Source organism: Haliotis rufescens, unplaced genomic scaffold, assembly GCF_023055435.1.
Source record: "Haliotis rufescens isolate VD_foot unplaced genomic scaffold, xgHalRufe1.0.p SCAF_64, whole genome shotgun sequence".
NCBI classification, from domain to species: Eukaryota; Metazoa; Mollusca; class Gastropoda; order Lepetellida; family Haliotidae; genus Haliotis; species Haliotis rufescens.
In genome coordinates this window covers 813526-837494 of record NW_025964355.1, presented here as the reverse complement: position 1 = coordinate 837494, position 23969 = coordinate 813526, and the positions used below count along the sequence as shown (strand labels likewise).

At 38.1% G+C, this 23969-nt stretch overlaps 1 protein-coding gene across 1 annotated transcript; it reads right to left on the bottom strand.

Annotated features, from left to right (window-relative positions):
* Positions 1 to 218: 218 nt before the first annotated feature.
* Positions 219 to 2946, bottom strand: LOC125375969. Its single transcript, XM_048387077.1, has 5 exons — positions 2737 to 2946; positions 2540 to 2567; positions 1048 to 1257; positions 743 to 861; positions 219 to 402 (listed from the first exon to the last, which is right to left on the bottom strand). Exons 1-5 carry the CDS (start codon positions 2917 to 2919, stop codon positions 268 to 270), a joined length of 675 nt encoding a protein of 224 aa, XP_048243034.1. The 5' UTR covers positions 2920 to 2946; the 3' UTR covers positions 219 to 267.
* Positions 2947 to 23969: the final 21023 nt, after the last annotated feature.

Here is a 23969-nt window from a genome sequence, read left to right as displayed (position 1 = left end):
GGATCGTTGCTCACAATAACAATCTCAGGATCGTGTGATCCAGATTCGCTTATTTACAGGTCATACAGCTGGAATGTAGCTGTGCATTGTAGCCCGTTCCATGGTCTGATGAAGAAACATTGTAAGATTCATTGTAACGCTAAGTGGAAAGAAGATTTTCAGATGTTGAGAGAATGTATCCTGTGTTTTCTGTGGGAGTAACAATTGCCAACTGAAGCTAAATTAACTGTCTGAAACTGACGTCTTTAATGCAAAAGGTACAGATTTCTACTGACAGCCATTCAGATAGACGTCGAGGTTCTGCACCATGGTCGCCTTTGTTGTGTAAATGAGTTTCTGGCGGTTAAAGCGCCAAAGAACAAGCTCAGCATCCTCTGGTTTCTGGACCTCAAAGTACATCATCTACAAAAGAAAAAGAAAAAAACATAATCAGTATTTTTTCACTTTTTAGACGATGACGTGATTACAATATGTTTTCGTTGATAGTGCCTAAATTAATTATGAGTTAATGTGTTCATTAAATACTGGACGCGAGTTGGAAATTGAGCTGATTGAGAAATCTACTTGGGTTCATTGAAGCGAGAGTGGGCGGGTGTTGTTTTATGCAATCTTCTGTTTTTGGCATATTCCGCATGATAGGTAATCGAGTTTGGACCAGGCAATCAGTTAAAGAAACGAGAACAAACGATCCAGACTCAAAGACAAGCAGAGCCTTATCAAGACCGCAATGGTAGTCACTTACCTGAATAGGAAACACTCCTAGAACTCTGTACATGAGATCCTGGTGATTGTCCAGTCTGTACTTAAGGGTGTTTTCCAAATTGTCTCGGATTTCCTCTTTGTATTCTTCACTGCTTAGACCTGAATTATATATGTTAACACAATAACATAGGTATGATTGTTGGTTTAAGCATTAAAATGTATAAATGGCCGCCTAACAAATGAAATAAACCATGACACCAATTATGCCGTAGACGTAAGACCTGATTTGTACCGTTGAAGCACAACAATGCAACCTTGTACAGTGAAACTGATGATAAGTTTTACCTTCCATTCTGAATGTGGCATCCCGAAGGTAAATGAAGTCTCCAGTCAGATTGGTTGGAGGTGGGGCACTTGCAATGAGGGTTTTGTTTACCCCCAGATCCTCGGCAAGTTTTTCACCCGGGAAAAGAGACTTCACAGTGATGTCCAGATTAGCTGCGAACAACTGCTCCTCGAGAGGACGTAGATCGCACAGAGCGGCAATATTCAGAACTGGAAAATAATTAAAGAGACTTAATAATTTAGTGAGATATGGTCATCTTGACCCCGAAACATGTAATCCCAACTTACAAAAAATCTTGAAATAACAAAAGAGAAACCATGTTTAACTTGCCGACTCGTTTCGATAACTTCTTTTGTTTCTCTCCAACATAAATCAGTTACTTCGTTACAGTTACAACATGGAACAACGATAGAACCAAACATTTCGTCAATATATGCATGCCCATTCACAATAACTAATAGCCTGCAATGTGTGATACCCACACTATGACACTACTGTCCCAATACCGATCATATTAAAGCATTGTTGCCCTGGCATACCATTCGCCATATGCAAGTTGATCAAAAGTATCCATAAATGTGTCGAGTGTGTATCGCCCAACATGGTGGACAGATATTGACACACAGATAATTTAACATATTCATCCTCATAACACCAGGTCGTTTACTATCATTTCTTCAGTTCCGGTACTTTTTGTCGCATAATATGTAACTTGAAAAGGCATTAATAAGATCAATAATTTAATATTTGTGTTAATGTCAGAATATTTTCGGAACATATGGTCAAAATAGAGAATTGAATCGGACATGATTTTAAGACGAATACATCAAGTTGGAAACACAATCTTACAACGTCAGCAATGGTGTCGTCACATAGAATAGGGCTTACAGTGTCGACAAATCAAAAGCAAACTCTATCTTTATGCTAAAAGTAAACATGATGCATTGTTTTGGACTAAAAAGGTTTTACTTTCCACTACTTTTAGAACTATTGCTTGCCATGCAAAATGTCAATCACACGTTCATTCATTCAGTAATTGATCTTGGCGCTAATTTCCGATTGGCTCCACATATGACAATGTGGGGTCAAAAGCTTCCAAATATGTAAAAAAATACTCTTTATGATCTCACCACACTCATTATCAAGCGCACAAATCAGAATGTGTCTGTTGTTTAACACTCAGCAATATTTCAGCTATATGAGGCGCTCTGTAACTAATCAAAGCTTGACCAGCATCGATACGTGCAATTAGGATACGATAACATGTATCAACCAAGTCAGCGAGCCTGACCACCCGATCCCGTTTGTCGCCATAGTTGCAAGCATGGGTTGCTAAAGATCTATTCTACCCGGATCTTCACGAGTAAAACACAGCAGAAAAGCATACACCAGAAAAGCGAATCAAGGAAGTATGAAGGGGACCCCATTGACTTGTTTTCTGTGAACAACAAAACTTCCAATTTTCTGATAGACTGTCAAGTTTGTACTTACTCACTAATACTCTTGGTTCACCAACCTCCTGCAATAAGAAGCGAAGACGCATCATTGTGTATTGTAAAACCTGTTCACCTCTTCAACATGATTTGCAGTGATACTTCCAGAGATAAATTAAAATGAATTTGAATTTACATTCTTCAAAATTCATACAGTGGATTTTCAGCAAATAAAGTATATCAATTTGAACCAACCTTGAACATGAATTCAACACCCTCTGTTTTGTCCAAGATGCTCTTTACAGTGGCCATGGTGGTCTTCACATCAGCAACACCTCTTGGCTCAACGATGTCAACAAGGAAACGAGTGTGCTCTTCGCATCTGACAGGGCCCAACATAAGCAGTACAGCTAATACGACAAGCCCGAGATTTTCCATCGTTATCTGCTGCAATTGAACAACCGATTCACTGCTTCATCACAGCTAAACCCCCCTTTATGTATAAAATTTATGAATAGGTAGGTCCATTTACAGAAAGGGTGGTTAGGTACGTTGATGTGCAAACAATCAACGTTATTATAGAATCACACGAGGAGATGCCCATGGAAGTTGTAATGAACTCTACCTATCTACATCCAGTATGAGCAACCATTGGTCAGGCAATTGCTTTGCCAATTTGTGACCACAACCAATCACATTTCGAAGTTTACAGTATGTTGCCTGCTCGTCCAATCAAACCCGTGTAACGAAATCAACGTTTGGTTCATAGACTGCAGATTTCTGTTGATTTGCAAGCATGTGTAGCATGTGTCCGTCAACATATATTTTCTAAATGTTTTCATGCTTTTAATGAAGGTGCTCTCCTGATTTAATGAATTTTCATCCATTATCTGCTTGTTATCTATTACTGTTGTTGTCTATGTTCAAGTGCTGCTTATCACAACATGTCATGCACATATAAATCACATCACTTGGTTGTTTTCACTCCAGTTTGATAACGGTGTAAGAATCTACATCGAAATGTTGTTATATGCATGAACCAGAAGTTGTTATCCATAGATTTGTTGTAAATTTTCCATACTTATTTGCCCACTTCTAGAATGCCAATCAAACAGTTAGAATTAACAACCAACCTAAACAAAAAAGGTTTCCATACTTTGTACTTGAAATTGTTGATTTTCTTGATTTTTTAAAACGATTTTCCTGCTGATCAATATATTGACCTATATTAAACAACAATATCAATGCAAACATTTCATTATCTTTTCAGATTCGTTGTCTTGACTTCAGACACTTAAAAGTCTCTCCTCAAATCACCCTATAATCCCAGACATTTCAGAACTTTGCAATGATCTTTCTCCTGGCCTTTCTTACATCGTCCTTTGCTGGTCGCCAAGTCATGTTAGGCATAATAGTTGCGTCACTCTTTATCCCGTACAACGAATTCAAACCGACCATCAAAACATATTACTCAGGAATTCATGCAAAAGAGGTGGGACAATAGACTTCATGAAAATAAATCAATAAATCGTACCTACTTGGGTTGTTAGTCAAGACATGATGAGGTCGTTATTACGACTATGTCGTATTAGCCACAGTCGGTTTACCCACGAATATAGATGCAAACGAACCTACTAAGTGTATCCATTGTGATGAAAGATTCACCATCAAGCATATATTGCTTGACTGTGTGGACCTTGCATTTGCAAGGGTCTTACGTTATCCCACAGTAAATCTGAAACATCTTTTTTCTGTTGTAATCGGGCACCTTATCTAAAGTTACTTGAAAGAAATTGGTGTGTATCATTAATTTAAAAAATCTGGAATGATGATCAACCAGTGCTTTAAGCCACCTGACTGCGAAGCATTCTTTAATATTGCCTAGTATTGTGCACAACCACCTGAAGCCAAAATGATGACGTAAATCCTGCCGGGGTATCGTGCAGGAAGCTGAGGCACCGTAAGTCTCCATGATCCCCAGCAAGGTTTCCTTGCTTTGGTTACTGGTGGCCTATAGCCCGTGTTTTATTCTGCAAAAAATAATATTGTTATGCTGAAATATGTTTCACAAATCTGTTTTTAAATATAACTTTGCATTCATGACTCACTTGTGTATATATCAACTTGTTCTCGTCTCTAAATGGCTGAAATAAGGCCGAAGCGACTTAAATTGTAACTCGCTCAAGTAATAGGTCGCACAAAAGTGGATTAATAAAATATTCTATGTTCACAACTTGAAAACATATTTTTTTAACAGAAAATACACGTAACAAAATCAAACTTTGCACCGCACCTCTATTACTATGGAAATGGTTCCTTAAACTTGAAAAGAATCCATGCAGTAGTTTTCAAGTAATAGGTCACACGATTGTTTTAAAAAAACTGTCACCTACCATTGTTCAAACAGTTGTGAATATAAACTACAGAAAGAGTCCTAGCAATCCTTCTTCATGGAACTTACTTTAATGGACCGAGTGGTCATGTTTGGTTGACGTGGCGTTGTACCACAATGACGCTTATCATTGTTTACGATACTGACCACTGGATTGCTGAGTGTGGCGTAAGGCAACATACTCACCCATACTTTCATAAAAAAAGTGTGTGGTGATCCAGAAGAGCAGGAAGCACCTAAACACCTGGTGTCATCACTCAATCAATTTGAGTGTCCATTCATATACTTGTATTCACAATGTACTTTTACGCTCAATGGAATCTGTTTCGGCAGATAATCGAGACTGAATATTCTCCGGCTGACGTTTTGAATTTAATGAAATCTCTATCATATGTATCGTGCAAAATCACACTTGGTCACATATCACCTCTATATTTTTCGGAAAGTAAAACGTGCTCATGTTTAGGAATCAGGGTTTAACATGTGATTTTTATATCTTATCTTTTATCATCATTTTATCTGTAATAAGTTTAAACGTCGCATCCAAAAATATTTCACGTTTTGTGGCTACTGGTGATAGTCCGGACAGTGTGCAAGCACAATGAAATACATTGTCGCAGTTAAAATTGATAACTAATTCAGACACCTTTTACCGAATACACAAGTCCTTATATGTTTCCCCTAAATGCCGAGCGCCAGACGGTGTATCAACAAGTAACATCTTTTTGGTTGACCAGGACAAGGGCCCTGACATTTTTTGGACAGGTGCTCTATTCACTACACCACGGAGGCGGTGCACGTTTCTGACTATAAAGTGATATATATTTGTAATATTGTATATGAAACACATATATGAATTAAATGTGTGAAGCGTGAACTATCCTAACAATGATAAGATAATGAATATAAGAACAAAACCTGATATTAATTACACGTGTTCAAAATACGCTGTTATATATATTTGTATTATTGTAAACGATTGAGTCTAAATTTTACCAAAATATCAGAATATTATGTTCAAATAAGCTCACCTTTAAAAGATTAGACTTATTGGATTACTGATTATCTATGTCTCTCACTCAGTATTATGCTATAGAAAAGTATAATGTAATCTAGTTTGTTTCAGCTGGTACATAATGGGCACCGTCAGTCAGTCCGTTTGTCGGAAAAATGTCGTTTCCAGAACAGATCTTGAAAACCGTATAAAATTTCTTCACCAAACTTAGCACATGCATAGGTTTAGTGGTTAGCGGGTGCCCTTTGATAGCTTGGGATGTTTTTTAAAAAGACACTTCAAGTTCCCATGGCACCAACTTTGACTTAGACTGGTAATGGCGTTTGTGCTCGTTTCAGGAGTAGATCTTGGAAACCGTACACTATTTCTTCAACAAACTGCGCACAAAGATAGTTTGGGATTTTAGGGGGAAGTTGATTTTACTAGCTGACCTATTCACGACTATATCGATAATTTTAGCCTCTTTTTGAATATTAACCCGAAAATTAGCTATTGTAAGTGTCATACTGAAGTCACAGCTGTAAAGCCCGTGAAGGTCCGGATTAAAATAGATCTTCAGCAACCCATTCTGATCGTAAGAGACGAGTAACGGGATCTTGTGGTCAGGCTCGCTGACAAGGTTGATGCATATCATCGTATCCCAATTGCGTGGATCAATGCTCAAGCAAAGATTGCTGTTTTGAATGTGCTTTTTCTCTAGTCGTCTGAGGTTGTTTATGGTGTTGATTGCCACGTCTCAATGTAGACGACGGATGAATGTTTTGACAGGCATTACTAAGCAGTCGACAGATGATAGAGTAGAGAAAACTTATCGATAACAACTTTTTCATAGCATCAACGGCATAAACATATATACCGAAAAGTCGCCTTTACAGTAAATAAAGAAGTTGTTATCCATATATTTTCTATACTTTGTCATCCGTCAACTTCTAAGTGATGTTTATCAAACAATTTAATCGTCTTGTCCAGACCGTCGTCATATAGCTGGATCTATCAGAACTGTCGGTATGTGTCAAAAAACAAGACACTACTGAAGGTTCCTATCCTCTATAGACACCATCATACACAAACTAAAAAATGCAAACACTTATGCCATAAGAGTGAGATTATACTATAATGTCAGTCCACTTATCAAACCTTGTATGGACCAGACAGTTTCTCATCTGTCTATGGAAATTACTGTCCTACAACACTTCTAATGCTCCTCCTTGACCCAGGCCTTGACCATGATCTCCCCATTGTGAAACAATTAATACTATAATAGACAAATTATATACTGTCCCAAAACCATGAATAGAGATTCACACAAATGCAAAGTGATGGCAAAATCTGTACTAATCTCTATGACAACAGGAATGACATCGTGAATTTTCACTTCTTCACGAGCAGTGCACCACCAGCTGCACGTTATGGCGTCTGCATTTCCTTGTTGCTTAGGGCAACATACGAACATGTTTATGCTATTCACATTTCCCGGAAAGCTTTTTTCTCAAGGTGTCAATTCAACCCTGCAGGCCTTCGCATGGATGAAGTCAGCCTGAAAAGTGAAACAGAGAGCTTTTGTTTGCTGCTCAGGACAAGTCACTTCCCACTCGAAACCGTCAATGTGTGATTTTGCATCAAACTGTTAATATGAAATGTAGATTATGCAATGAATTTAATGAGACTGTCCAACACATTGTCAGTGGATGCCCCGCTTTGGCACAAACACAGTATCTTAAGCGACAAGATGGTGTAGCTCGATCATTTTATTACCGTCTGTCCGATGCTTGTGGTTTTGACACAGAGGTCCATGATACGACCTGGAATATGTAGAAGGCGTCATGGAAAATGATAAATACAAAATTCTTTGGAATAGGCCCGTTTACAGCTTCAGACCCATCAAGGCCAACAAACCTGATGTTGTCCTTGTCTATCAATCCAATGAAATCATTTATATCATTGCATTTTCTGTCCCTTTTGACACGAATTTGATTGACAAGATTGCAAAAAATATGGCAAATATGCGGACCTCGCTTTTGGTACCTTAGGTTTGGTACCTCCCAATCTGTTGACTGAAATTGGGAGAGTAACCGGGTTTGCTACCAGGAATACAGCCCTTCTGACAATCTGGGTAGTGCAGCAGGCTGCAGTGTATTTGCAGTGTCTTCATTTTCTCCGAAAAGTTCTTGGTGGGTTTGACTAGGTAGCGCTTCCTGGGAGAAGTCCCATTCGCTGTCTGGGCTGCGTGTAGAGGGGGCAAGGGCCCTGAGCTGATGACGAGCCAAACCAGCCTGACTGTGTCAGGATCACCCAAACTCTCTTTGCTGCATTTTTATAATAACAATGATAACAATTATAATAATAATACAAGAGTCATCAGGAGATCATACACCCCTTGTACAGTTTGGAAATGAAGTTTGGCTACTAATACCCTACTCTCGCCATCAGTTCAGTAAACAAACAAGTAATGCTGGTCAGTATTGTCAATATCCCAAATCATCAAAGGACACCACTTTCACCTGTTTAGCCAGTTTCCTCATCAACATATTCAAAGGTTTTGCATTTCCGCTCTGTAAACGAGCACAACCCTCATTTTCAGTCCAACTTGTCATGCTAACAAACAAAAAATAATAATAATCCCAAATCACCAAAAGACACCACTGATCTGTATAGCCAGTTTCCACGTGAAATATACAACAGTTTAGGAGTTCTGCTGGATGGACAGGGGGACGTACGGACCTGCTGATCGACATACAGTGTATCACGCTTTTTTTTAAAACCCTTTTTAAAACGTTATTCTAGATATTTTCGGGAAGACATTCAGAAGATTTTTCTAAATCTGACACGTAGTTTGTCAACATGATGCGTTAAGGAGTTCAGAAAGTAAAAGTTTGCTTATATTTTAACATGTGATTGAAGATTGTATTGTGTGAGTGGACAGGAGATCGGATCACCGACCTGCCATTCTTCGCGCAGGCGCTCTATTTACTTCACCACGGTTGCGTAACACGTTTGTGACTATAACGTGATATATTATATTTGTAATATTGTATATGAAAAACATACAAGAATGACACGTGTGAACCATGCACTGTGACAAGGAAATACAAATAATGTAAAAATAATTAATGTTTTTTATCAATACATGATACTGAATACACGTTTGCAATATACACTGTGGTATATATACCTATTCTATTGTAAATTAGATTTAAAAAAGAAATATAACATTTCAACGCCAGATAATACCATAAAAATAATATCATCGTTCCATAATCCAATATCATTCAGATCATAAATACTTTCACACCAACGGCATCAGTCTAAAATATAATAATATGTACTCAATTACATTTATATCAGATCATGTCATTGTAGAGCAATGACCGTATTTTGCTTGTTCTTACCAAAATTTAATTACGCTTCAGTCGAAGTTGGATTTGTCATGTTCCTGTTTCCTGCGCGATAGGTAATCTGTGGATCCAAGGGTTTCAAGATGTATGCACGCACGTTTGCTGTAATGCATAATGTAGACGAACTGTTGACTTAAAGTGAGTGAGTGAGTTAAAATTGTACATCATATCGGACATATTGCAGCCATATCGCGATGAGAGGTTAGTTATTTTATTGACAAAAAAACAGTAAGGTAAATATCACAGGAATAAAACACACGAAAACAAAATTAAAACAAACAAGAAAACAGCGTTATCACATGCCATGGGGCACATGTATCTCTTAGATGAGCTGACTCAAGTTTCTGAGAAAACCTGTCCCCATTGCTGACATGCGCCAAGTGAGGTCACATGGATCAAGGCTTTTACTCTGCAATAAATAATAAAGGGGACTCATTTTTTAGTGAGTGAGTTTGATTTAACCCCGCTTTTAGCAATATTCCAGCAACATCACGGCGGGGGACACCAGAAATGGGTTTTTCACAATGTTCCGATGTCGGAAATCGAACGCGGGTCTTCGGCGTGACGAGCGAACGCTTTAACCACTAGGCTACCCGACCGCCCGGACTCATTTTTGACCAAAGTCTTGACAATTATCTATTTAATAAGCATGCAAGTTTTCATGCATGTCCGGTCGGACAGAAAGACGGCTGGGCGGAGATACGGACAAACTTCGTGTTAGGATAATAACTGTTCAATAGATTAGATGAGGTGTGGAGCTAACACACAAGAGTAATCTCAATAAGCAGTGACAAGTTTCGAGCTGGATCGCTCTAATGATTATTATTAGTTCGGGTCGTGTCGTGATTTTACGATTCCTTCAAGAAATCTATGTCTTTAAACTTGTTTTGTTTCCTGTTTGTTTGTTGTTTAATGCCGGACTCAGCAATATTCCAGCTATATGATGGCGGTCTGTAAATAATCGATTCTGGATCAGTCAATCCAGTGATTGACACCATGAGCATCGATCCACGCAATTGGGATACGATGACATGCATCAACCAAGTGAGCGAGCCTGACCACCCGATCCCGTTAGTCGCCTTTTACGGCAAGCATGCGTTGTTGAAGATCTTCACGGGTCTTTAAACTTGTTGTGCCGTGTTATGTTTATTCTTCCCCGCCCTTAAGGCGACGAAGTATACGGGAGAGGTTAATTTTGTAGCATGTATGTCGACATTTTGGTTTCTTTGAAATTTCAAGCCACACAGTTACCAAAACGAAACATACAAATCATATTCGTGGAATGTTGATGCTAATTTTTTTCAGTAATAAGAGATTCTTCAAAATCGTTTTGCTCTTCTGAGATTTTCGTAATGCAGATCACCCCTGATATTTGTTCATTTTGTTTTTAAAAGAGCTGACAAATATTAGGGGAAAAATATATCTCATTTCGCTAAAGTTAACCGGTCTATATTTTGTAAGAATATACTCTTCCGCATTGAGCGATTATCTCCTTTAGCTATAGGCGTATTTTTGAGCTATATCAAACACTGACCTCGCAATGCTGAACAACGTATCTTATTCAAGCTGTATCACTAAGAGAGAGTGATTATCTATCTCCCTTTCCCTAACAGCTCTATTGCGAACTCCTTTTGCAATGTATCTTCTGTTATTGAGGCAGCAATCGAGAGAAGGTCAAAGGAGGAATTTAGGTCAAGCCTGTCACGCGCACTAATTCTTTCAACTTCACATTGCTATTGCAACATATTATTCAACACGATTAAATACCAGGCTTCTATAAAGTATGACTTTGTTCCATAAACAACACATGTAAAACAACGGGTTTGATATGAGAAATTTGTAATTAGTTGTCTTCATAATCAAATGTATGGCGCTTGCTGTGCACAGTTGAGCACAGTTTTGTTTCAAATAGTTCACTGTATGTAATGTATGATTCATACCGTTTCATGCGGCGGTTTACGGTTCTGCATGGTTTACTGCTTTGATAGTTTTCGTGTTAACATCCGCCAGAGATAATACATCCGTATATGTTGTTTGCTTCTGGATACAAAGGAAATCAACAGATTGGCCTGTTGGTGGCAATTATTTTCCTAAAAGATAATACGGTTGCATGATATCTTCAGGATGTTTGGGTTGAACATAGTAACATTCTTCTAAGCAAACTTCAATTCTAAACCGGAAGCAATCACAACACACACCAAATGGAACCGTACACAAGAGTGAGTAAGTGAGTGGATCACTTGAGAAAACTATATGTTATTAACTTGCTGCTAGATAAATGGGAACCCATTAATGAATACGTGAATTTTTACATTTGAACTGAAGTTTATTTACAGTGGATTCATTACATTTTTTTATGTTTATTATTTAAAAAGTTTGTTTTATTTAACCCAACCAACATTTGGACCAGGAATATTGATATTTGCTGCAAAAGCATTTTTTCAGAATGACATTTGTTGTGTTATCTATATAGGACTTGAAATCATTTTTTATTGGTACTAATAGTGGATATATGTCAAGTTGTGCCTGACAGGCCCAGTTTTCTTGCTTAGGTTTTCTTTGTGCAGACCATTTAAAGACACGGTTTCTTTTATTGTGCTTTCCAAAGTCAACTACATTAATAACAACCAATTTGTACTTAACGCCAAGTCTCTCCTCCCATAGCTTACACTGCCTTCCTCTGCACAGAGAATTATATTGCGGGGAACAATTGATGCTCTTGTATCAATCTTGACTTGTACTCACATGATTTAACGGATTATCAGCAGCAGCCGTATTCATTGTGGTGCACTAGTGAATGTAGGTATATATTGCTGGGGCAGGATATTGTCCCGGCTGGAACTGAGGAGTCAACCTTAGGTCAGGTAACCTAATATAAAGACAAACCACAGGAATGAGATTGATTTGGAATGATTTATTTGTGAGCCCAAAGGGCCCTCATGTGGGCTGCGTGATGACTATTTTAGAAATGCTTAGGAGTAGATGGGAAATCATTTTTTGGAAATTCGGCATTGTCCCCTACTTCTAGTAGATTAAATCAATATTTCTCAGAATTGGGTTTAGTGCAGTATCTTCCTGGAATATATGCAATTTATCTTTGCCCGACAATTTCTCGACAGCGTCTTTCAGCTGCAACGATTATATGTTGTTTTCCGTTCTTCGGGGATGTACCTTCTATTGGGGGGCACGGGTGGCCCAGTCGTCTAAGGCGCCGCGATTTGCTGTGCAGAGTTTCGTCCCATGGGCACGCCAGAAACCTATGATTGTGGGTTCGAATACGGGTTCGTCCCAATTATGTTTCTAGGTTTTTCAGCATCATACCCGTGCTCGTGGGTTTCACCGAAGTGGTAAACGTCTGAGATGAGCATCACTTCGGGCTTTCCTCCCACATTAAGCTGACATGCCGTGATATAACTGAAATACTGTTAAAAGCGGCGTAAAACCCAACTCACTCACCCATCAATCACTGGATTGTCTGGTGCAGACTCGATTATTTACAGACCACCGGCTGGAATATTGCTGGGTGCGGCGTAAAACAAAAAATAAATAAATGGAGTCTCTTTATACATTTTAGTGATTAAGAAACAATCAATGATACCTGTGTCATGATGTAAACGTGCACATTTCAGGTCTAAACAGTGAAGAATACAAAAAGGAAATCCGAGACAATCTGGAAAACAGCCTTAAGTACAGACTGGACAATCACCAGAATCTCATGTACAGAATTCTCGGAGAGTTTCCTATTCAGGTAAGTGACTACCATTGCTGTCTCGATAAGGCTCTGCTTGTCTTGGTCGTTGGTTCAGCTTTGTGTCACTGATTGCCTTGTCCAAGCTCGATTACCTACCATCCGGAATTGTCTGAAAGTGGAAGATTGCATAAAAAACACCCACTCACTCACTTCAATGAATTATCAAAAGCTCACTTTCCAATTCGTGTCTAGTATTTAAGTTGTGCCTTTTAAATGATTGATTGACTATTGATTATGGTTGTTGTTTTCCTTGTCGATTATGTATTTATGGAGGCTGCCGCAATACAGATAAAATGTATTATCATTATTATTTTGCAAATATTGCCAAATGAAGAAATGTCAATAACAAAACACAAACGTAAGTAATTGTTTAGCTGATCACTTGTTTGCAGCTGTTCAATGACCTTCGTTGATCCGTTGCGACTCAGTGGGGCGCACATCGAAAATGATAATATCCTGACATGATTTGAATTTGCTATTGTCCAAATGTTTAGCCAGAAATAGGTATATGATGCTTAAGAACATAGAAACTAGCTGAATAACTTTGACATCACCTGGCAACGCCTGTAAAACTGGTCATCTGTTAGACTAACAATGACATCTCTAAACTTTATAATCAACTTTTAATGCTATCCGTGGTAGAAAGCCATAGCATCGACCCACGCTAGCTCCCAATCATCAAGATTATTGTTACCATTGTTTCCTCTTAGTCGATGTTTACTACAAATATGGGGTACTGGAAGCTCAACAGTCTCAGCTTCATGGATACAGTTTACAAAAACAAAATTGGAGCTATTGTTTGTACGAGGTAAATCCTTTCATATTTTGGAAAAACGATGTAACGTTGCAATGGGATACAAATTTAATTCAAGAATTTGATTGTTTTTCTTAACATTGAAATAAACGTGATTTTGAAATTAATGTAATGAATAGCACAGCGATCAAGCTGAAATTGTATGTAGTGGATAATGATGGTAATTACGTCTCAAGGCATCATCTGTTTTCAGTTTGTCCTGTTACGAACATAGATACATTATATTAAATCTACAAAACTGTTGTGACAAAAGCACGCGCCTCAACTGGTAGCTCAAAATAAGTTGTACCTTTGTACATTGTTGTGTCGGTATTTTATAACATATTTTTGTTGTTCATTTCGGGAAAACTACGAGTATATGGTAAGCTATTCTTGTGAAATGTTAAATTCATCTCAATTAGAAAGGTCTGTTGCAAATTATTTATACTGATTTGGAATTGTTCTAATGATATGGTTTATAAAAATGTCACAGTACCCGTGCTTCATGAACGTTTACTATGAGTAACCATTGAACCAAGGTGGGAAATTGAACTCTTTTTCAGACGAGCGTACGCTTTCGCCTCCTGATAACCTTACTTTCAGCTGTTGGCTATTTTATATTATCCCTTGCGGCGCGATTTGAGGGGGTATTAAATGACACCGTCAATCCCTTCGTCCATCCGTCAATCTATGCAAGATTTCCGGAGCAGATCTTGAAAAACGTATACTATGTCTTCACCAAACTTTGCACGGAGATAGGTCTTGTGGTGAACTGGTGCCTTTTGATAGTTGTGGTTTTCGGGGGAAAATGTTTTCGAGGTTTTAGCGTGAAAATTTTGACGTAGGCTGGATATGGTGGAAGTGCCCTTTTCCGGAAATCTTAAACAACGTTCAATAATTCTTCGCTAAACTTGCAATATAGACAGGTCTAGTGGTGAATCTTTTGATAGTTTCTGATTTTGCGACAGAAATGTTTTTCCATGGCAACAACATTCTGCCATAACGCCAAGAGCACTTTGAAAACGGTGCTTTCTTGGAATGCGTACTTAAACATGGGCAAATAGGCTTACCATTTCAGGAGTCACAGTGACATTCATAACAAACTATTAATATATGCTCAAGCGTTGCTGATACCATACATTATCAAGTCCTGAAACACTGACCAGAATCATGTTTACAAACACGATTACATATTGTTGATGAAATTCGGACGTCAGTACATTTTTGTCTTCATGACATTATGCCAAAGCAGGTTCAATACATCGACCTGGACAAGATCATGTCGATCCTTACAACTATTAACCAATTTTCCTGATTAGCTTCTTCTGCAAGTCCATGGAATGCACGATCATTAATCGATTAGTATGGAAACCAACAACCCAATTATAAAAAAAACCCAGGAGTACCATTGATCGTTACGTTCGTTAAGAGTCATTTTCTTTAAAAAAGGAAATAGTGAGGGGGTTATTTTTTGATGCCCCATCGGCTATATTTCCGCCATATCGCGAGGAAAAATATATAAATAGGCAACATGCAGTGTCTATATTTTTAGATCTAGAAAAGCATAATACACTGTTTGGATAAAATAAATAATGACACGTTTTTATCACACACACACACAAGATAAAGATCATGTGGGTTGTACCCTGTCTGATCATTTAACTGGGATCAGGGTATCCCACAAGGCAGAATTTTGTCTTTCAAGTTGTTTTGTATAAAACATTAATAGCCCCTCTAACGTTTTGAACGACTCTATTGATGGATGTTCTTTGTAGATGTCTTAACACTCCCTGAAGTGGGTACGAATATGAAAATTCGCAAAAGGTTCCGAAAGAAAAGACTATCTGAAATACATAAATGGTAATTAGAAACTGGGATTAGATTAATACGAATACCCTAACCTAGTATTGGATGGCATTCCTTTTAAGATGAAAGGCATTTGAAAGCAAGTTCTTTGGCATTATTTCCCACCATTATTTAACCTTTTTATCACAAAGTAAATATTTAAAGAAACAATGCTTGTGGGCTCTGCAAATGCAGAGTGGGAAGGGCACCCAAAACTCCTCCTCCAATAATACAGAGTTCTTATACGCTCCAAACTGAATTATGGCTTCATCGTTTATGGAGGAGAGTGCAAAGGTAATGTAAAACACCTTGAATCAGTGCCTAAGACTTTGCCGTAGTACCTTCCGAACATCTCCAAATATAGTCTGCATGTGGACGCTGATGAACCTCCCGTTAAAGAACGCCGCCTGAAACTATCTTTCTAATGTATGACAAAACTATATTCAAGTAAATCTAATCCTGCGTATGATTGCGTTTCTAATTCATCTGATAGGACCTATACAATCGAAAACCACACATTCCCTCACTTGGAATAACAATAAAACCTGCCATTCCTGCTGCCCATATCAAACTCGAAACTATAGCTCCGCCTAAGCTTCTGTCTTTTCCTCCATGGCAGTTGGGACAACCATATTTTCTGAATCAAAGAAACCCTAAAAAAATCAAATAATCTACCAACAAGCATATAATCAGCTAAAAACAACACGCGACACTTATAAATCCATGTTTGATTCCATTGGTGGTGTCACATTCGCTAGGACCATTGCCACTGGATCCAGCACTATATCATCGAGATAACCCAATGACAGTTCAATTTTTAAAGCAGAATCCAAGATAATTTTAACGGCTTTAAACGTAATGTTTCATACTCTCTATACTTAATAATTCCAAGCATTAAAAAAATACACGCTCTTTTTGTTGCTGTTGATTTTTAAATATAATAATTATGTGGTGCATTCTGATGAACACAGATAGTAAAGAAATTGGTAGTAAAACAATTATAAACGAGTTTGGTCGTGGCTTTGCCATCGATGGGGAAGTAGTGTACAAATAGTGTCTTCCTGAAAGGGTTTTGTGAAACCATATACATGTATGTTTATTTGTACCACTTATTAGACTAGCGGGATCGGGTGGTCAGGCTCGCTGACTTGGTTGATGCATGTCATCTATCCCAATTGTGTGGATCGATGCTCATGATGTCAATCACTGGATTGTCTCGTCCAGACTCGATTATTTACAGACCGCCGCCATGTAGCTTGAATATTAAACGGCGTTAAACAACCAACAAATAAACATACAAACAGACTACTAATCGACGAATATTTGTTCATTTTAATTTTCAGCTGGAGGGACGGTGTAGGGGAAGTTCGTCCCTGGTATGGTTGCTAAACATTTGCAAACACCTTTTGTCATCGATGTTATTCAGTGATTCGTTTATACCATTTTGACCGTTTATTTTGCCTATTTTTGCTGGTGATCTATATTGTTCTGTCAAATAATAGTCATAACTTTTAACTGCTCTATATACGAGTTTTACATAAAATCTGTGATAATCTAATTTGTATACTGTTCATCGTAGATATTGTTAGTGTACAATTTGTGCTTGTCACTGTACAGCTGGAATATGTAAAAGTTAAACTCACTCACTCAATCAGTAGGATTTGGGTGTATTAATGGGTTAAAGTAGTTTGGGAACATGAATTAATTGTAGTACATAAATTATACAATAACGGTATTTTTTTACAACAGTGCCTTTGCATATTGGCCGATTGCTAAATCTTCAGAGACATACATACACTTTAACTACCTCTCTATAAGTGCTGTTTCCACTCCGTAAGTGGGTAAGGCCTTTGGTATATGTGTAATGGGTTACTTCATTGTTTGCATGTTATATTGTTTGGCAGAGTCATATACACGTATAAAGTATATGTCATCCCCGAGTTAAACTTCTCGTCCCCAAAATCGTCACATTTTCATGTACAATACGTACTAACTGTTTTTTACGTTATCATCAAACATGAAATATCTCTTTTAAAAGTGCTCACTGATTAGCTGCATTGAACTAACTTCAGGGAAGATAATATAGGATGTCAATGTCATTCTTGACAAAGTACCTAGCTAGAAGGAAAATTAATTAAAATGTCAGGATTGGTCCTCTAGATCTGTATGATTAACTACCTTGCAGATTGCAGTTAAACCAGTGGCGTTGTTAATTATATGGTTTACAAAGGACCAATGCTGAAATTTCAATAATGCTCTTGAGACCCATGGGCATTCTGGATTTAGAATACAGTAAAGTACGGTTATAACGAACCCAAGGGGACTACTAATTTGAGTTCGTTATAACCGTAGTTCGTTATAAGCATATATACAGCATAACTACAGCAAATAGTCGGGACCCAAAAAGTAAGATCGTTATATCCGTCAGTTCGTTATAACCGTAGTTTACTGTAGGTCCTTTGCAAACTATGCTGGTCGTAAGAGGCGACTTCATAGATCGGTAGGCTTGGTTACACTCGGTGACATTGTTTCCTCTTGCCAACGAACCCCAGCGACGTGGATCGTTGCTCACAATATCAATCTCAGGATCGTGTGATCCAGATTCGCTTATTTACAGGTCATACAGCTGGAATGTAGCTGTGCATTGTAACCCGTTCCATGGTCTGATGAAGAAACATTGTAAGATTCATTGTAACGCTAAGTGGAAAGAAGATTTTCAGATGTTGAGAGAATGTATCCTGTGTTTTCTGTGGGAGTAACAATTGCCAACTGAAGCTAAATTTACTGTCTGAAACTGACGTCTTTAATGCAAAAGGTACAGATTTCTACTGACAGCCATTAAGATAGACGTCGAGGTTCTGCACCATGGTCGCCTTTGTTGTGTAAATGAGTTTCTGGCGGTTAAAGCGCCAAAGAACAAGCTCAGCATCCTCTGGTTTCTGGACCTCAAAGTACATCATCTACAAAAGAAAAAGAAAAAAACATAATCAGTATTTTTTCACTTTTTAGACGATGACGTGATTACAATATGTTTTCGTTGATAGTGCCTAAATTAATTATGAGTTAATGTGTTCATTAAATACTGGACGCGAGTTGGAAATTGAGCTGATTGAGAAATCTACTTGGGTTCATTGAAGCGAGAGTGGGCGGGTGTTGTTTTATGCAATCTTCTGTTTTTGGCATATTCCGCATGATAGGTAATCGAGTTTGGACCAGGCAATCAGTTAAAGAAACGAGAACAAACGATCCAGACTCAAAGACAAGCAGAGCCTTATCAAGACCGCAATGGTAGTCACTTACCTGAATAGGAAACACTCCTAGAACTCTGTACATGAGATCCTGGTGATTGTCCAGTCTGTACTTAAGGGTGTTTTCCAAATTGTCTCGGATTTCCTCTTTGTATTCTTCACTGCTTAGACCTGAATTATATATGTTAACACAATAACATAGGTATGATTGTTGGTTTAAGCATTAAAATGTATAAATGGCCGCCTAACAAATGAAATAAACCATGACACCAATTATGCCGTAGACGTAAGACCTGATTTGTACCGTTGAAGCACAACAATGCAACCTTGTACAGTGAAACTGGTGTTAAGTTTTACCTTCCATTCTGAATGTGGCATCCCGAAGGTAAATGAAGTCTCCAGTCAGATTGGTTGGAGGTGGGGCACTTGCAATGAGGGTTTTGTTTACCCCCAGATCCTCGGCAAGTTTTTCACCCGGGAAAAAAGAGACTTCACAGTGATGTCCAGATTAGCTGCGAACAACTGCTCCTCGAGAGGACGTAGATCGCACAGAGCGGCAATATTCAGAACTGGAAAATAATTAAAGAGACTTAATAATTTAGTGAGATATGGTCATCTTGACCCCGAAACATGTAATCCCAACTTACAAAAAATCTTGAAATAACAAAAGAGAAACCATGTTTAACTTGCCGACTCGTTTCGATAACCTCTTTTGTTTCTCTCCAACATAAATCAGTTACTTTGTTACAGTTACAACATGGAACAACGATAGAACCAAACATTTCGTCAATATGTACATGCCTATTCACAAAAACCAATAGCCTGCAATGTGTGATACCCACACTATGACACTACTGTCCCAATACCGATCATATTAAAGCATTGTTGCCCTGGCATACCATTCGCCATATGCAAGTTGATCAAAAGTATCCATAAATGTGTCGAGTGTGTATCGCCCAACATGGTGGACACACCAGATATTGACACACAGATAATTTAACACATTCATCCTCATAACACCAGGTCGTTTACTATCATTTCTTCAGTTCCGGTACTTTTTGTCGCATAATATGTAACTTGAAAAGGCATTAATAAGATCAATAATTTAATATTTGTGTCGATGTCAGAATATTTTCGGAACATATGGTCAAAATAGAGAATTGAATCGGACATGATTTTGAGACGAATACATCAAGTTGGAAACACAATCTTACAACGTCAGCAATGGTGTCGTCACATAGAATAGGGCTTACAGTGTCGACAAATCAAAAGCAAACTCTATCTTTATGCTAAAAGTAAACATGATGCATTGTTTTGGACTAAAAAGGTTTTACTTTCCACTACTTTTAGAACTATGGCTTGCCATGCAAAATGTCAATCACACATTCATTCATTCAGTAATTGATCTTGGCGCTAATTTCCGATTGGCTCCACATATGACAATGTGGGGTCAAAAGCTTCCAAATATGTCAAAAAATACTCTTTATGATCTCACCACACTCATTATCAAGCGCACACATCAGAATGTGTCTGTTGTTTAACACTCAGCAATATTTCAGCTATATGAGGCGCTCTGTAACTAATCAAAGCTTGACCAGCATCGATACGTGCAATTAGGATACGATAACATGTATCAACCAAGTCAGCGAGCCTGACCACCCGATCCCGTTTGTCGCCATAGTTGCAAGCATGGGTTGCTAAAGATCTATTCTACCCGGATCTTCACGAGTAAAACACACCAGAAAAGCGAATCAAGGAAGTATGAAGGGGACCCCATTGACTTGTTTTCTGTGAACAACAAAACTTCCAATTTTCTGATAGACTGTCAAGTTTGTACTTACTTACTAATACTCTTGGTTCACCAACCTCCTGCAATAAGAAACGAAGACGCATCATTGTGTATTGTAAAACCTGTTCACCTCTTCAACATGATTTGCAGTGATACATCCATAGATAAATTAAAATGAATTTGAATTTACATTCTTCAAAATTCATACAGTGCATTTTCAGCAAATAAAGTATATCAATTTGAACCAACCTTGAACATGAATTCAACACCCTCTGTTTTGTCCAAGATGCTCTTTACAGTGGCCATGGTGGTCTTCACATCAGCAACACCTCTTGGCTCAACGATGTCAACAAGGAAACGAGTGTGCTCTTCGCATCTGACAGGGCCCAACATAAGCAGTACAGCTAATACGACAAGCCCGAGATTTTCCATCGTTATCTGTTGCAATTGAACAACCGATTCACTGCTTCATCACAGCTAAATCCCCCTTTATGTATAAAATTTATGAATAGGTAGGTCCATTTACAGAAAGGGTGGTTAGGTACGTTGATGTGCAAACAATCAACGTTATTATAGAATCACACGAGGAGATGCCCATGGAAGTTGTAATGAACTCTACCTATCTACATCGAGTATGAGCAACCATTGGTCAGGCCATTGCTTTGCCAATTTGTGACCACAACCAATCACATTTCGAAGTTTACAGTATGTTGCCTGCTCGCGCAATCAAACCCGTGTAACGAAATCGACGTTTGGTTCATAGACTGCAGATTTCTGTCGATTTGCAAGCATGTGTAGCATGTGGCCGTCAACATATATTTTCTAAATGTTTTCATGCTTTTAATGAAGGTGCTCTCCTGATTTAATGAATTTTCATCCATTATCTGCTTGTTATCTATTACTGTTGTTGTCTATGTTCAAGTGCTGCTTATCACAACATGTCATGCACATATAAATCACATCACTTGGTTGTTTTCACTCCAGTTTGATAACGGTGTAAGAATCTACATCGAAATGTTGTTATATGCATGAACCAGAAGTTGTTATCCATAGATTTGTTGTAAATTTTCCATACTTATTTGCCCACTTCTAGAATGCCAATCAAACTGTTAGAATTAACAACCAACCTAAAGAAAAAAGTTTTCCATTCTTTGTACTGGAAATTGTTGATTTTCTTGATTTTTTTAAACGATTTTCCTGCTGATCAATATATTGACCTATATTAAACAACAATATCAATGCAAACATTTCATTATCTTTTCAGATTCGTTGTCTTGACTTCAGGCACTTAAAAGTCTCTCCTCAAATCATCCTATAATCCCAGACATTTCAGAACTTTGCAATGATCTTTCTCCTGGCCTTTCTGACATCGTCCTTAGCTGGTCGCCAAGTCATGTTAGGCATAATAGTTGCGTCACTCTTTATCCCGTACAACGAATTCAAACCGACCATCAAAACATATTACTCAGGAATTCATGCAAAAGAGGTGGGACAATAGACTTCATGAAAATAAATCAATAAATCGTACCTACTTGGGTTGTTAGTCAAGACATGATGAGGTCGTTATTACGACTATGTCGTATTAGCTACAGTCGGTTTACCCACGAATATAGATGCAAACGAACCTACTAAGTGTATCCATTGTGATGAAAGATTCACCATCAAGCATATATTGCTTGACTGTGTGGACCTTGCATTTGCAAGGGTTTTACGTTATCCCACAGTAAATCTGAAACATCTCTTTTCTGGTGTAATCGGGCACCTCATCTTAAGTTACTTGAAAGAAATTGGTGTGTATCATTAACTTTAAAAAATGTATGTGAATAACTTACTGCTTGATTATTTTTTTTAAATCTGGAGTGATGATCAACCAGTGTTTTAAGCCACCTCACTGCGAAGTATTCTTTAATATTGCCTAGTATTGTGCACAACCACCTGAAGCCAAAATGATGACGTAAATCCTGCCAGGGTATCGTGCAGGAAGCTGAGGCACCGTAAGTCTCCATGATCCCCAGCAAGGTTTCCTTGCTTTGGTTACTGGTGGCCTATACCCCGTGTTTTATTCTGCAAAAAATAATATTGTTATGCTGAAATAAAAGTAAATATTTAAAGAAACAATGCTTGTGGGCTCTTCAAATGCAGAGTGTGAAGGGGACCAAACACACCTCTTCCAATAATACAGAGTTCTTATACGCTCCAAACTGAATTATGGCTTCATCGTTTATGGAGGAGAGTGCAAAGGTAATGTAAAACAACTTGACTCAATGCCTAAGACTTTGCCGTAGTACCTTTCGAACATCTCCAAATATAGTCTGCATGTGGACGCTGATGAACCGTCCGTTAAAGAACGCCGCCTGAAACTATCTTTCTAATGTATGACAAAACTATATTCAAGTAAATCTAATCCTGCGTATGACTGCGTTTCTAATTCATCTGATAGGACCTATACAATCGAAAACCACACATTCCCTCACTTGGAATAACAATAAAACCTGCATTCCTGCTGCCCATATCAAACTCGAAACTATAGCTCCGCCTAAGCTTCTGTCTTTTCCTCCATGGCAGTTGGGACAACCATATTTTCTGAATCAAAGAAACCCTAAAAAAATCAAATAATCTACCAACAAGCATATAATCAGCTAAAAACAACACGCGACACTTATAAATCCATGTTTGATTCCATTGGTGGTGTCACATTCGCTAGGACCATTGCCACTGGATCCAGCACTATATCATCGAGATAACCCAATGACAGTTCAATTTTTAAAGCAGAATCCAAGATAATTTTAACGGCTTTAAACGTAATGTTTCATACTCTCTATACTTAATAATTCCAAGCATTAAAAAAATACACGCTCTTTTTGTTGCTGTTGATTTTTAAATATAATAATTATGTGGTGCATTCTGATGAACACAGATAGTAAAGAAATTGGTAGTAAAACAATTATAAACGAGTTTGGTCGTGGCTTTGCCATCGATGGGGAAGTAGTGTACAAATAGTGTCTTCCTGAAAGGGTTTTGTGAAACCATATACATGTATGTTTATTTGTACCACTTATTAGACTAGCGGGATCGGGTGGTCAGGCTCGCTGACTTGGTTGATGCATGTCATCTATCCCAATTGTGTGGATCGATGCTCATGATGTCAATCACTGGATTGTCTCGTCCAGACTCGATTATTTACAGACCGCCGCCATGTAGCTTGAATATTAAACGGCGTTAAACAACCAACAAATAAACAAACAAACAGACTACTAATC